At 41.4% G+C, this 16,846-nt stretch overlaps 2 protein-coding genes across 2 annotated transcripts; both read right to left on the bottom strand.

The window, feature by feature from the left end:
• Positions 1–1,897: 1,897 nt before the first annotated feature.
• On the bottom strand, positions 1,898–3,255 carry MELLADRAFT_62985 (uncharacterized protein; the record flags this gene model as incomplete). Its single annotated transcript, XM_007409688.1, has 5 exons — positions 1,898–2,185; positions 2,281–2,589; positions 2,659–2,816; positions 2,902–2,999; positions 3,110–3,255. The coding sequence occupies 5 exons, from the start codon at positions 3,253–3,255 to the stop codon at positions 1,898–1,900; spliced, it is 999 nt and encodes a 332-aa protein (XP_007409750.1).
• Positions 3,256–11,417: 8,162 nt separating this feature from the next.
• On the bottom strand, positions 11,418–12,468 carry MELLADRAFT_62984 (uncharacterized protein; the record flags this gene model as incomplete). Its single annotated transcript, XM_007409687.1, has 2 exons — positions 11,418–11,976; positions 12,074–12,468. The coding sequence occupies 2 exons, from the start codon at positions 12,466–12,468 to the stop codon at positions 11,418–11,420; spliced, it is 954 nt and encodes a 317-aa protein (XP_007409749.1).
• Positions 12,469–16,846: the final 4,378 nt, after the last annotated feature.

Here is a 16,846-nt window from a genome sequence, read left to right as displayed (position 1 = left end):
GTCTAGAAGGAGAAGATTATCCGGAGAGATGATTAAGTTGATAATGCGTTGTTTAATGAGAAAGTTTTCAATGAAGATGAAGAAAAGAAAACTTTCTCAGATCTGGAAAGGATAAGCTTAATTCTGTGGTACATTGTGTGGTTAGGTTAAGCTAGACAAAAAGGGTGTGAGTAAAACCCTGGAACAAAACTACTTAGTGTTGTAATAAGATGAAAGCGCACAAATTAAGTAATGAAATATAAACTAGAAAAAAAGAGAAATAACTATAAGCTCATGGTTTGGTTCCAACACCATCAACGTACACCAAATTTAGAAGGGTCAAACAAGGTACTACAAAATGAATTGGAAGCATTGAAATGTACACTTCAATCTAGTTGAAAGACAACAGCTTTAGCGTTTGTATGTTTCAAGAAGCCAAAAGCACCATCAAGTGGGACTTCAGTTCCTCCTTCACTCCTCAGTCCTCCACCGGCAGATCCAAGTCAAGCTGGTTGAATGCAGTTGTATCTAGTTTTCAAATGTAAGAGACATCAATTGTATGATCAAAGTTTAACTCTTCTAGTTGTTTATTTTGGTATCTTGAGGCCCAGTCTGTGGATGGGTATGAGTGTAAAGGAAAAACATTATTACCTTTGCTGTTCTGGCTAGCCGATCCAACCTGCGCTAGTCCCAATAATTCATAGCTCGGTTAGCTTAGTTGGTGAAGCGTGGTACTAATACACAATTTGTAAATGCCAAGATCATGGGCTGATCCCCCTACGGAGCAGCTGTTTGGGCCACAGAATGATATTTTGCGGAAGTGATGTGTCAATCTCTTTTTGCTGGGGTTGTCATGACTTACAAAGTTGAGATTTTTTGTGAGAAAGATATGAATGCAGGGCTTGGGTCTCTTGCTTGAAACACACAAAGAATTCGATTTAGTAAGACAGGGAAGCTTCCATGTTGCCTGACATTGATTGATGAACATGAATGAAACTTACCAAGAAGTCCAGGAATAGAATCTGTTCAGTCACTCTCATTCCTGATTGTGTTGAACCCTGGGACTTTCCAAAACTTGAATGTCCAATGAAACAGTCCACATATGCATGATTGACATGATTGGCATGTCAGAGATTGTTTGGCATGTTCCAAATCAACACTAGATCAAAAAGGATTAGGCTTTTAGTTGGGAAGGAGTGGGTGAGTCACAAGTTCAGACCTGTGTTTTTGATGGGATTGAATGTCATTAGACCCAAATAGGGATTTTGGACTTGTGGTTTGGAGGAATAAAGCTATTCCAAATCAAGTACCATGACAAGGTAAGAAAGAGAAGCTGACAGAGATCTTAATGATCCCTTGTAGGGATGTGTTTGCTTATATAGTAGATAAGAAGGTGGTGATGGACACATCTTGACAAGCTTTGTACCATTTGTCTCCTTTTGAGAATGAACACAAGATGGAGTCCTCAATCAATTTCAAGTTTGAGCATCTGAGGAGTTCTTTTTTGCCACTAGGTAAGTTTTGAGTCATCCTATTGAACTCTTTTCAATATCTCATGATATTCAAGCTACACGAGTTGCTACTCCACGATATGTTCTGAAGAGAAATGGTGAAACCAAAGCGGTCAGTAGTAACTAATAATGGTCTTTTTGCAGTACTTTGACTGCAAAGGTATTTCAAATGGTGTTGATATGAAGCATTGTTACACACAAGATTAGAAAGAAACAGAGAAGAACAAGTTATGAAAAAGTTCAGACAGAGCATTGAGGATCAAGATAAGAGAGTAGAAAGGAAATTGAAGAAATTTTCAATCTAACACATCTGCAAATTCTGAAGTCCACCAGTCTGTGAATGATTCTGTAGACCTGATCAAAACTTGGTTTATACTAGGATTGGATGTAATCTGTTTGGGTAAGAATCACGCTGCTTGACGACGTTGACTTTTGATTTCAGCTTTGACTGCATCAGAGAGCTTCTTTCCAGCAGTCTGAAGAAGCTTAAAACAAGTTTGTTCAAAATGTGAATCAGAAGAACTTTTGGCCGATGAAGAACCCCTGTTTCCACTTGGTGAAATCCGAGGTGGTGATAAGCTTTTCTCGTCCAATAACTTTTGAGAGAGATAATGTAACCACTTAGCAGCTGAACAACGTGCAATGATCAGTAAGTGCAATGGCTCAGTATAGGAGATGGGAGAAAGGAAATAGAACTGACGATCACATTGCTAAATGAACTATAATCACTCCAACTTTTTTCTTTGTGTGCTGCATTCATAAGATCATAGCACTCAAACTGATAATCAACAGCTTCTGCCGTACCACCAAAAATGTCAGGATCCGGTTCAGTCCAGATGACGTGAGACCGACTTTTATCAATTTGGAATCTTGCTCGTGATAGTCCAAAGTCTAGGGGAGTGACTGAGATTTTTGTCTTGGCAGAACTCAGTGGATCCTGCGTCAAAGATTCAATTGCTGTCTTTGCCATGAGGTTGACAAGTTCATCAGCAGAGGTATCTCCATTACTGGCACGCCCGCTTCCTCTTGTCTGAACTGTAGCTTCAGGTGCAGATTTGTGACCCTGAACTGTGATGTCACCCCAATGAAGGTCCCAATGCTAAGAAAATTGAATAAGTAGCCATAAGGTCAAAGGTCACGCAATTGCCTTCATACTTAGATTCCTTACCTCAAACTCATGATCCCTCTCAGCTCGACTCAATGTATGAGCCACCTGGGAGAACACACTTATAGCCTCCTGCCAGTTTATGAGATCAAGACTCTCAAGATCTTTGCCAGCTTGGCCAGATAGCATACAGCAATACAGCTGCCGCCGAGAAAATTTACCTGGTAGATGAATATACTGTTAGCGTTAACCATAAAATGAATAAAATCCGCTACAACTCAATGTCTGATAAACCCTTATATTCACCTGGACTTGGATTGTACACTTTATCAGGACAACGTTCTTGATAGCTCTTCCATTCCTTGAGTAAGACAGGCGGGTATGCTCCAGAGCCAACAAATGCACTGCAGACGATCAAATAAAAAGATAGTATGAAAGATAGTATGATCAATACTGGTACTGGAAAAGTGTAGTGTCTCATCGGGTGGCAAAGGGGTGACTGACAAATGCTTACCCACAAAAATTGAGAAAGCCTTTCTCAGATTCAGAACCTAAGAGGCATGACAACTTGACCTCCTTTTCAACATCGGCCCATTCTGTTTTGCATGGAAACTTGTCAGCTTCAATTCCAACCCGACTATCATAGTTTTGATCAGTCATCTTGGTCGCATGTCTTTGTTGACTATGGGATTTTGATCTCTTTATTGGAACTAACTTCATCACAAAAGCTTCATGCGCTTTTGCACCTAAATTGGCTGAATCAGAGCATTTTTCAGGCAACCAACTATAGACCTCAGAGAATATTGCTTCTGCAATCTTTGTCCAACTTGAAAGTGAATAAGAGTTTAGTCGATGATGATGAGGAGAAGATGAATGTTTTTTTAATCAAAGTGAAGTTGAATTGAATAAAGTCAAAGATTAAAATCAAATGAAGAACGATTAGTTTGATGATGATGGATTGGAGTCAAAGGCAATGGACAGTTTGGTGGTTCTATCTTCTATAGAGTCTGTAACCGCTGATTCAATATTGCTGTTGGAGAACTAAAAACCCAAGGTCTCTGCTGAAAAACCCATGGAATTTGAGCCGGGTTCCGGCTGTGATTCTTGGGTACCCCGCAAACCAAATTTCAACAAAAGCGGGGTAAATTGGTGGTGTAGTGCTGACATCTATTGGGAAGGGTGGTGAAAAAAAATGTTTTGTTTTCATGTTGGAGAGGTTCTGAGATGTTCTGAGTATGCCTCATGAGCGGATCCTGAATACTCATCTCAGAGACTGATCCCACAGAATGCTCATCCAAGATGAAAATGAGCATTATCCAGCAATGCCAAGCAAAATCTGAGCAAAACAGCCTGATTGCCTGAACACTACCAAACTCATGAATTGAATGATTCTGAGACAAAATGAATCTTTTTTGAAGTTTTCAGGAAAGTCTACAACACTCACATAGTTGTGAGCATCAATTTTGGCCCCTGTGAGTGGTACCAAGTACGGTAACACCATCATAAATTCCTGAGAGGACGTGGTGTGAGGCCGCGCGGTTTGTTTAAATTACTAATATTTTGTTCAATGAACGCACAATAGTGAATCTGAGCTAATGAATGGAATGTGCATGGTCTATCCAAAATTGGAGCGATTGGCACCATTGCGCGCTGATTATATGTCTTACCGTGCGTGGTATGGAAGGTAATATTTGAGCTTTGATGTGGCACAGTCCACATCCAACATCCAAGCTCATTGACATTGAACTACCATGTGGTGATACGTCCGGGTGTGGAAAGATTGGCGCTTAACAGAGGCTCCGATGGGTTGGAAGTTCCCGGAATGGATGATGGGTCCGGAATGGATTGGACAGTCCGGAATCAAAGAATTGTACGTGAAGTTCCGGATGAGCGATGTCAACGACATTGACGGATTGGTTTATCCGTTTCAGTCTTAGCTTAACTAAGCCCCTCGCGCGGCTGCGGCCGTGCACTTGAAAGAGGGGCTTATGACTAAAGAGGTTTTTTTGGCTGTGTGATGTTACGATCCTCAAGAGACATGTAACTGTTAGTGAAATACCGGGTAGTAGATGTCACAGACACGAGATTAGACTATGTTGTACAAACCACAGTTGTCTTTTCTCTTTCTTCTTCATACAACAATCTGCATAGCTTATTAGACACCCAACCTTGATCCCCGCCGAGAACCCCACACCAAGGCCTTAACATATTGTCGTATCTACAACAAGCGGGCATCAACAGATCAGAAGAACTAGAATCAGAAACTTTAAGAATTGAAATTGAACTCGAATAAGATTAGAAACAACAAGAAGGATAGATTAGATCATATTTAGAAAATCATTGAACTGAAACTTTATACTTGATATTGAATGCACCACTGAAGATTAACACCGAACTACCTCCGCAGAACTCTATCGATCACGTCTCCCTCATACAGATCTCCCTTGCTCGACGACGACGATCCGGATAGTGATCGTGAGGAATCCTTTGTCAACACCAACCAAGCACCACCTGTCACTGAACTTACGGTCGATGAGATGGAGGAAATCCAGCGTCAGTTAACTGAACTCCAGAATTCATTAGCCGGAGAACGTCGCCTTCGAGAACAAGCCGAAGCCCGCAGTAGACAGGCGGAAGAGCGATTAGCCGCTATCGAGTCTTCTCGTAACACTACTTCGCATACCTTCACTAATGCGGGGAATGCAGCACCTCCTACAGTGCCACAACACGAGACGACCCCAAATCCCAAAGGGCCTAAGGTCGCCACGCCCGACAAGTTTGATGGCAATCGAGGTGGCCCAGCTGAAGTCTTTGCCAGCCAAGTCCAACTGTATATGTTGGCACACCCTCATCTATTCCCCACCGACCGTACTAAGGTCGTATTCGCGCTATCATACCTCACGGGTACTGCGAGTTCATGGGCCCAACCGATGATGACAGAGTTACTTGACGACTCCACTGCCCATTTAGTCACGTTTGACCGGTTCGTGCGTAACTTTAAAGCGATGTATTTCGACACCGAAAAGAAGTCGAAGGCGGAGAAGGCATTACGATCCCTTACCCAGAAATCCACTGTCGCAGCGTACACCTATGAGTTTAACTTACACGCTGCTAACACAGGCTGGGAAGTGCCTACACTGATCAGCCAGTTTGAACAAGGCCTGAAACGAGACATAAGAGTAGCTATGGTACTAGTTCAAGATGAGTTCACTTCAGTAGAGCAAATAGCCAACCTCGCGATCAAACTGGACAACAAAATCCACGGTACAGCAGACACTTCGACCACTGTATCAACACCAGCTTGAGACCCCAATGCGATGGACATCTCATCTTCGTTTACTCGACTATCCGATGAAGAACGATCTCATCGTTTACGTACTGGTGCTTGTTTCAAATGTGCTGCACGAGGCCACCGTGCCAATGCTTGTCCTGGTAGAACGGGTGATCGTAGAGGAAGAGGAAATGGGGGTTACAGTAGTCGCATTGCTGATTTAGAGGTGAAGCTAGCTGCTTTGAATGATAGTAGGAATGAAGTGAAGGATCGGGCAGAGGGTTCTAGTCGTAGTGATGTTTCAAAAAATGGAGGCGCTCAAGCTTGACGGTTGTGCCTAGCTTGAGCAGTATGGATTTGGGTGCTTCAATAGCTCTAGGAACTAGCACTGTTGTAACTTGCAATACGAGCGACCCACGCTTATTCCTCTCAGTTACCTTTTCCCTGACCCAAAATCCACGCGCCACACCATCGTATTACCCATCAGCCCGCCTCCTGATTGATTCAGGTGCCACCCACAATGTGTTGGGAGAATCATTTGCAAGAAAAGCCGATATCTTACACCTAGGAGTGAGCACTTCACGCGACATCACAGGATTCAATGGTTCAAGATCAAGATCTTCACATGAACTGGACCTCTACCTCGAACGCGACACCCAACCCACCAACTTCATCATCACCGACCTTAAGAATACGTATGACAGTATCCTAGGCATTCCATGGATCCGCGCGAACAGTCACAGGATTGACTGGAGTAGTGGTATCATCACCACAGCTAATGTTTTTGCTGCCTCCACAGTAGTGGAGTCGTCTGGACCATCAAAACCCTCCAAGGATCCCAAGTTGGAACACCCGAGGGACGCTAGGTACCGTGACGAGGGGATGTGTGTTACTGATAACACGTTAACATCCCCGCAGAGTGAGTCTTTTAATCTATTACCTCAATCAGATTCACCCGAAGGTGTTGGCAAGCATGATTCTCTTCTACAACAGCTAGAATCCAGTACGACAAACAACAAATACAACCTCACCGAAGGCACGATTACACACTCTAACCTGTTAACGCCCGACATCAAGACTCAAACTGAAGGAGACTGCATTGCGGCTGATGATCCAGCCTCGTCTACGCCGAAACATAACCCTGAAGGTCCACTGGAGGAGCCCACAGGGCACGCAAGGCAACATGACAAGGGGGCGTGTATTGTAAAAAGTACACATAAGCCCCCGCAATGTGAGTTCGACTCGTCTCATCTCAACCCATCCCCCGTATCAGCTGGCAAGCCTTTTCTTTCCCTAAATAACAGTCCCACTGAAATCAGCTCCTTGAAAGCCTCGTGGTCGACTTCTGCTCGTCTAGCAGCCGATGAAAAAAAGAACATACCCACTAAATCAGTGGAAGAGCTAGTACCAACAGCTTATCATCGGTATATCCGCATGTTTCAGAAATCCAATGCTCAATGCCTACCACCTCGAAGAAAATATGACTTCAAAGTAGAGCTGGTAGAAGGAGCGCAACCTCAAGCTAGCAGGATAATACCATTATCCCCAGCTGAAACTCAGACTTTAGACAAAATGATAAACACTGGCCTGGCAAATGGTACTATCAGACGTACAACCTCACCCTGGGCAGCTCCGGTGCTCTTCACCGGGAAAAAAGATGGAAATCTAAGACCCTGCTTCGACTACCGTAAACTGAACGCCGTGACGGTTAAGAACAAATATCCGCTGCCCTTAACCATGGATCTGGTGGACAGCCTCCTCGACGCTGACAAGTACACCAAACTGGACTTACGGAATGCATACGGTAACCTACGAGTAGCTGAAGGAGACGAGGATAAACTCGCCTTCATCTGCAGAGCAGGTCAGTTTGCCCCCCTGACAATGCCTTTTGGACCAACGGGAGCTCCTGGATACTTCCAGTATTTCATGCAAGACATACTGCTCCAACATATTGGAAAAGACGCGGCTGCCTTTTTAGACGATATTATGATCTATACAAAAAAGGGGGTGCGGCACGAAAATGTTGTATTACAGATACTAGAGATCCTTGATAAACACCAACTATGGCTTAAACCAGAGAAGTGCGAATTCTCAAAATCAGAAGTCGAGTACTTAGGCCTGGTCATATCACGCAACAAGATCAAGATGGATCCTACTAAAGTAAGAGCCGTATCCGAGTGGCCAGCCCCAAGAAACGTCACCGAGCTCCAACGATTCATTGGATTTGCAAATTTTTATCGAAGATTCATCAGCCATTTCTCACAGACAACCAGACCCCTGCATAATCTGACACGCCATAAAACGCCTTACTTATGGGATGACGAGTGCAAGAAATCATTTGAAGAATTGAAGAATGCTTTCACGTCAGCACCGGTTTTGAAGATTGCAAATCCGTACAAACCTTTTGTACTGGAATGTGACTGTTCCGATTTTGCAATTGGCGCCGTACTATCCCAAATCAGCGAGGACGACAATGAACTACATCCAGTTGCATACTTATCCAGATCATTGGCACAGGCGGAACGGAATTATGAAATATTTGATAAGGAACTCCTTGCTATTGTGGCGTCTTTTAAAGAGTGGAGGCACTACTTAGAAGGAAACCCGAATAGATTGGACGTCATAGTATATACGGACCACCGCAATCTTGAATCATTCATGACTACCAAACAATTAACCCGACGCCAAGCTAGATGGGCCGAGACTCTAGGATGCTTTGATTTTCAAATTAAATTCCGCCCAGGACAACAAGCCGCTAAACCAGATGCACTGTCAAGAAGACCAGACCTAGCGCCAACTCATGACAAAAAATTAACTTTTGGTCAACTGCTTAGACCGGAAAACATCACACCCGACACTTTTCAACCCGAGGTTGCAAGTATTGAATCTTGTTTTGAGAACGAGGAGATTGAACTACCAGATGCAGAGCATTGGTTCGAAGTAGATGTCTTGGGAGTAAACAATGAGACACCAACCGACCCCATCCTCAACGACGAAGATATCATAGGCCTAATCAGAAAGACTACTAATGATGATCCAAGACTGAAGGAACTTATACAAGCAATTTCCAATCCCATATCTACAGCAATACGTCAAAAAACGGCCAACTATAGAGTACATGATGGAATAGTGTATAATCAAGGGCGAATCAAAGTGCCAAACAGCAACGAGATCAAACGCCAAATCCTACGCAGTCGCCACGATAGTCTACTAGCGGGACACCCGGGCAGGGCGAAGACACTTAGTTTAGTGAAGAGAAGCTTCACGTGGCCAAGCCAGAAAGCGTACACAAACAAATATGTAGATGGATGTGATTCTTGCCTACGAAACAAATCAAGTACTCAAAAGCCATTTGGATCTCTCCAGCCTCTACCAGTACCAGCGGGACCATGGGTCGACATCAGCTACGATTTGATTACCGGACTGCCACTTTCCAACGGAAAAGACAGTATACTCACAGTAGTCGATCGCCTCACGAAAATGAGCCATTTTATTCGATGCAACGAATCCATGACAGCAGAAACATTAGCAGACTTAATGGTGAAATTTGTATGGAAATTACATGGCACCCCCAGAACTATCACATCGGATAGAGGGAGCATCTTCATTTCTCAGATCACAAAGGAACTGGATAAGAGACTAGGCATTCAATTACAACCTTCCACAGCATACCACCCGCGCACCGATGGTCAGTCCGAAATTGTCAACAAAGTTGTAGAGCAGTACCTTCGACACTTTGTCAACTACCGACAGGACAACTGGGAGACTCTCTTACCAATCGCCGAATTCTTGTACAAATACAAGGACCACGCTTCGACAGGAGTCTCGCCGTTCAAAGCAAACTATGGGTATAATCATAGTTTCAGTGGTATCCCCTCCGCAGAACAATGTATACCTTCAGTAGAGAAAAGACTGACAGAACTAATCAATGTACAATCGGAACTGACTGAGTGTTTGAAGACAGCACAGGAAGAGATGAAAATTCAGTTCGACAAGGGCATCCGCTCAACCCCCGATTGGAAGATTGGCGACCAGGTTTGGCTCAACAACAAGAACCTTTCGACGACAAGGCCTAGTCCTAAATTAGATCATAAGTGGATGGGTCCTTTTAACATCTCCAAGAAAATATCAAGATCCGCATATGAGCTGACTTTACCTACGTCAATGAGGGGTATACACCCAGTATTCCATGTCTCTCTACTTAGGAAACACGAAACAGACGGTATTGAAGGTCGTCAGGAATCCGAACCGCAGCCAACAATCATGGAAGGAAATGAAGAATGGGAAGTATTAGAAATATTAGACTGTAGAAAAAGGTATAGGAAGAAGGAATATTTAGTCAGCTGGAAAGGGTTTGGAACTGAACACAATTCATGGGAACCTGAGGAAAATTTATCAAATAGCAAAGATTTAGTGAATGAATTCAACATCAAATTCCCAAATGCAGCAAGTAAATACAAAAGGACAAGGAGAAAATGAGAGAGGGCAAGCTTTTTCCCACTGGGTTTTTTAACGCTGCCCGTGGAAGGAACGCAGAACTTGCAAGAGGGAGTTTGGGCGTAAAAAGGGGGATAATGTTACGATCCTCAAGAGACATGTAACTGTTAGTGAAATACCGGGTAGTAGATGTCACAGACACGAGATTAGACTATGTTGTACAAACCACAGTTGTCTTTTCTCTTTCTTCTTCATACGACAATCTGCATAGCTTATTAGACACCCAACCTTGATCCCCGCCGAGAACCCCACACCGAGGCCTTAACAACAAGCAAAACTGGAATGACTGTAGATTAACAAGACCACGTGTACAATATGGACGACCAAGGGTTTATTAGTGATCATAAAATTCTAAAAGGGAGTATGGACCATTTAAGATCTGTTTCACCAACCTATGTAAAACTGGAAGACTTGTGTATCAAGTAAAGGTGAGAAAATTGGCTTGGAAGACCAAATGAATTGAAATTAGTCATCCTTTATAAAAGGGTCAGATGTGAGTGATTTGGCCGTGAAGTTGAGATGCAACTTCCAGATTTGATGAGGTTTTGATTCACTTTATCATACTTGAACTCGAAGTCATATCAAAAGGTGTGATGATATGACAGGGATTCAAAGACGAGGGTAAAACTCATGAAAGGAATTTATTATCAGTCTCTCTTCTTCAATCCTGTTCTGAATAAAACAGCTTTGAATATATGCATTGATTAACACATTTCAGAAAAAAAGTGAAGTTCTTTATTCTGATTTCCACAAAAAAAAACTGCAATATATTGAATCTAAACCTGAAATGTCCAAAGAAAAAAGGCAAAAGAAAAGATACATAATTCTAGTAAATACACATGTATGAAAACCAAATAAATGAAATGATACTACAGATCTATAAAAGTTTCTAAAGAAAACTTAAACATAAGAGTTGGACTTGAAAAAGGTTGAAAGTTTAGTAAGAGGTTTTATGATTTGTTTGTATATTTGAATGAGTTTCCGCTCCCAGAAAAAGAGAATCAGATAGAGATAAGAAAAGGGTAATAGAAAGATGAAGTAAATAACACATAGATTATCTTCTTTGGTCTAAAGAAGATTCCAATCTCTTCATTAAACGATGAACAGTAACCAAACAAGTAGGATCAATAGACTTTAAAAACTTGCACACCAAATTCGAACTAACTCTAACAAACCTACTATCCAATCTTTTATCTTTTTGATGACGATTTTTATCAATTTGATGATTTCTGATCAGGTTTAATTGAAGAGATCTTTTATGATTGATAATTAATAAATTCGTAAGTGATCCTAAAGTAGGAATTAATTCATGAAATTGATGTTGAAGTTTTCTTAAAAATAGATTCAGTTGATAAGTAGATTGAATGATATCTACACATTGATCAATCAAATTATAAAACTCTTCATCTATTTGCATTTCTTGATCATGATGGGTTTCTTGTGGGTTTGAGTCTTGATAAGTTGATTGTAAGATCGGTTTAGAACTTGCTAAACTTGCCATCAATTCAGTATCTGCCCAACATATGAAATCTTTTAAAACTTGTCGTATTACTCTAGTTTGGTTCATTAATCTTTTGACTAAACATAAACTTTGTTTTGAGATTTGACGAATTCTACAAAAGTTTTCACAAAAATATAATGACAATTTTCAAAATCAGTTAAAAGCCATTTCCATCATGAAAAGAAAGAAGATAATTGTGAGTAACTTACGATTTAGTTTCAGTTTGAGTTGATGAGATTTTAGAAGTTTCTTCAAGTGAATCAAGTCGATGACGAAGGCTCTTGAGAGACTTTGAAAGCTTATGAGTAGGTCGAATGAAATCATTATCCAAAAGGTTTAAGATCGATAAAAGTTGATCAAGTCCTTCATTAACAGTATCAATAGGGTCTACCTCAGTAAATGTGAAGGATGATTGATGATCAGAATATGAAGCTGTTATTCTAGAGTGTATGTTGAGAAGAGGATTGATTATAGAAAGAATTAGATTGTTTAGATTGTCTGATGTTCGAATAGTTTGATCGGCTTTCAATGTCATGAGTGTATCATATGATTGAGGAAGCGAAGTGGAAGTAACCTCAGCATTCATATGAAGTACTTGAGCCATCATTGTAGTGATCAAGGTCAAGATGAGGGAAATGATCCGAGTAGAAATGTGGTGATATTAAAAGATGATGGGATGGAAGGAATGAAGGATGTGAGGAAGATGGGATGAGTTTTATAATCTGAACTCTAGAGAGAGTGAGAGTCTGAGCGCGGAGTGTTAGAACTTGTTATGCTGAGGGTTTGATGAGAATCAGAAGTGAGGTTGAGAAATGAAATCATTAAAGCTGATCAAGTTTGATTTGATTTGATTTGATTTGATCAAATGAGCTGATCAACTCAAGAATTCCATAAAAGGAGAAAACCAAAAGTATCAAGTATGACAGTCAAGAACCTCAAGACTCGGTCGATTTCTTCTTGATTTACACAAACCCCATCTCAATTCAATAGCATATCCCAATCCCTACTCAAAGCAAACCCAGCAGAATGTTAACCAATCAACCATTCAACAACTAAAAGTCGCCCCGGGGGGTTTTTTACAGAGGCGCAAGAGAAGCGGAGTGAGGCGGGTGAACAACAAAGAAATGCATACATACATGATGCATACATACATAGATTTCTTTATTTTTTTTGATTATCACCGGTCAGTTCACCCTCAAAAGGCTGCCGAGGTGAAAAATTCTAATGGAAAGCTTGCAGTGGGTTCTAGAAAGTCTTGAGGAACGAACGAACAAACGAACGATGACAGTCGTATGATGTTCAACTTCCTCTTTTGGTCTTTCTATGATGTATCACATCATCATTCGATTGACTAAGTCAGCTGATCAAATATGTCATCGTTAAACCCACCACGGCACCTCCTTGCAGCAACTACCCCATACTAATAACAACTGAAGTTTAAAGCCTACTTGGCTCAACTTACTATTTCTTGCAGATTAGCTGCGATACACACAGATCTAATTGTGATTCCCTGATCAAACTTCATCATCAAAGAAACATAAACCATTTTCCAAACTCATTCACTTGTCCTATTCGATTGAATTCTCTATATGAGCACAAATGAGCCTTACTACATCATCTTAATCAGACCCTTTCAATCAAAGCCGTACCGCCCAAGATTTAGTTAAGGCGTCATGAAGTCAAATCTATACATACATTTGTTTTGATCAATTTATTTGGATGAATTCACACTTGCCTTGGCCACTTTGGCTAACGATTCCACACATCCTTCAAATCATAAAATGCCCTCAAAAACCTCCTTCCAAAGAGATCTTTGTAAAAAAAATTGATCCTAAAAAACAGATCATCATTAAAGTAAACCCTTTACCTTAATAAAAAAAGACTTTGAAGATTTGGTACAACGGACTTCTTTAAAAGTTAATCATAAATTTCTTTAAAGAATGAAACGTTGTCCTATCATCTTTGTAAACCCTACCTCAACAAGTTGATTTAGATAGACATTTCCTAATTTAGGCGTGCGTACACCAAAAAAAAGGGGGAAAAGAAAACCTTCACAAATAAAAACGTTCAAGTGTATGGGGTAAAGGTGAAGGTGAAGCCTAAGGTGAACAATTGAGCTCATCTTCATCTTTAATTTCCGCCTCAGGCAGCTCTTCATAAGTTTTAATCTCCCCGCTCTTGGTCATCATGATCAAAATACAATTGGACTTTTCAAAGCCTTCTTCAAATCATAAAACGGTCCTTTACGTTAGTCAACATAAATGCGTTTTTGATCGCTTCAATTGATTTTATTGTTTATCAATTACGCCCACGTTCATGACGCCTATAGCTACCGGTGCAGGGTCAGTTGAATGACGTAAAGCTCAAGAGTTCATGCATGTTGATGTCATGAGGTTGAGAAAATCGAAAGCCTACATATCATTTTTCATCTTTTCTCTCTTGTTGGCGATGGTCACTTTTTTGTGATTTGATTCAAAGGCTTCATGGTCAAGGTTGTGACGTCATTTTATTCATGATGGCCAGAGTAAGCTTTTGTTCACTTCATGTCGCATGCTTTCTCATTTTGTGCATCATAATCCTCAGTGGATGATGTGTCGAAGGCTGCTCGAAGCGAAGTGAGATGGGTCCTCAGCGTGACGGTCGAGGCTTTCATGAGTCACGACGCGAAGACTCGTTATGGTTATGTTTTAATCTGTTTTAATGCAGCCTAATTGGCTTGTGGCCAGCTGTGTAAGATTAGGCTAGCAGGCGATATTTACTTTGATCTCTCGAGGCTAAAGATCAATCGCTTAGGGGTCTAACAAAAGCTCCAATGTGATATCAAAGAAGAATGTGGCGGATACGGCAAATGTGTTTGAAAGCGTTATTCAATTAGAACCCAATGATCATGAATAGCCGAGTAATGAAAAGCCAGAAGTACAACACTCATTTCCAAAGAAAAACAACTATAAAACTAAGAAAATGAAAAGGTACAAGCAAAGAAACAAGAATCGAGCACATGACAAGAGTCTAGACTTCTTGTGAAGCTCAAGATGTGCTCCGGTCAATATCCGGCGTGGTCGGCTCCATCCGACGTGAACTATAAGATAGAAAGATATGAGTCAGATAACCAGAAGTTGAAGTTGTAAGATAGAGGCAAAACTTACTGTGAGGATATCCGGCCGGTACAGCCAAAAAAAAAAAAAAATAAAAAAAAAGAGAAAAGGGCGTTTTCGATCATCTTCCCCACCACCTCAAACCTTACAATTGTCTGAGAAATCCACTTATCACCGCGCAAACGACCTTCTCACTTCAATTAATCAACCTTAAATCAATTGATCAACATGTCCGAAGCCCCCACTTCAACCACAATTGATTTGTCCCATGCCGATAGCTCCGATACGACGGAATCTCAGTCAACTCGAAAAAGTTACGTATGGAAATATTTTAAAAGATTAGAAAACTCAGATATCAATCAGTGTCGTTACGTCATGAGGGATGGAAAAGAATGTGGCACGAAGTTGAAACGCGATCATAAAGGAAGTACTACTTCGATGAAGAACCACCTCACTTTCAAGCATAATCTCCGCGATGACGGTCCAATCGATGGAAGACAAGGAAGCTTGACTGCAGGTTTCAAGAAGATGAAATCAGTTCACATGGCGAGTCTTTTTGTCTTCTTACTCCAGAACACATCGACAATAGCTGATGTTCATGTTCTTTTGATTCGAAAAACTGTTAGGATATACTTGATGTTTCCAACCTCAAGACTAGTATATGTTATCTCATCGCCGATAACGACCTCGCCTTCTCAATCGTTGAGAAAGAATCCTTCCGAAGATTATTGAAGCTTGTCAATCCTGAAGTAAAAGGAATGCTTGTCGGACGACATGCAATTTCTAAACATATGCGCAGACTTTATTATCATCATGAAGATCATATCAAGAAACTTTTCTTAGGACCTTGCAAAGCAATCGCCATTACTCAAGACGCATGGACGTCTCCAAATAATAAGCCGTTTATGTCGCTCACTGGTCACTTTATAACGGAGAACTGGGAACTTATGGACCTGACTCTTGGCATTGCGGAAATCAAAGGTGAGTGTATCTTGTTTTCTATCGATCTGATCAACTCAAGCTGACTGACACCCAATCTTCCAGGTGCACACAACGCCGATAACTTTGCCGGTTTAATCATCGAATATCTTACCAAGTATGAACTTACCGATAAGTTGTGTGCGATGACTGCCGATAATGTAGGTACAAACGCTGCTATAGGTCGAGTCCTTTCAAATTCAGATGGTATCACTTTCGATCACACGAAACAAGTCCATGGTTGCGTGGCGCACGTTATCAACCTAGCTGCAAAAGAGGGACTGAAGGTTTTTGGTGAAATTCTCGACGAGGACGAAGAGCAAGATTCATCAAACTTAATGGATATTAACAACCTTGTCGACCCACCCGACGTGACTCAAGTAAACCTCAAGACCATCTACAATCGATGCCATGGTCTAGTTACTTGTACTCGGTCCAGCCCTCAACGTGGTCAACATTTCGCTGATATTGTCAAGCTCAAGCGTGCTATTGCTGCTGCTGCGAAGAAGAATCAGATTTCAAGAAACAATCCTCAGCCTCAAAGAAATCCAGCTGCGAATCCTCCATCAGCCCAAGCCGACCCTGATACTGATAATTCTGATCCTGCTGACACTGAGGCTCTCGATTATCTATTAGATGATCCTACTGTCGACAATGTTCAACCACCCCCAAAAACAAACCCGGCTGAAACTGCAACTCGCCTGATTGTCGATGTTCCCACCAGATGGAACTCTTCATATCACATGTTTCGAAGACTTTTGCGTCTACGAGAAGCATGTGATGAATTCTGCCTGCAAAACGAGTACAAAAAGTATGCGCTCTCCGGGCTCGAGTGGGATTACGTCAAACAAATGTGCAACTTCTTGGAACCTCTGAGCGAAGCAACTGACATACTCTGTAAGTCAAAGT

Source organism: Melampsora larici-populina, assembly GCF_000204055.1.
Source record: "Melampsora larici-populina 98AG31 unplaced genomic scaffold MELLAscaffold_17, whole genome shotgun sequence".
Classification (NCBI taxonomy): domain Eukaryota; kingdom Fungi; phylum Basidiomycota; class Pucciniomycetes; order Pucciniales; family Melampsoraceae; genus Melampsora; species Melampsora laricis-populina.
Note: the sequence above shows the minus strand (reverse complement) of the source record. Positions and strands in the feature narration are given on the sequence as shown.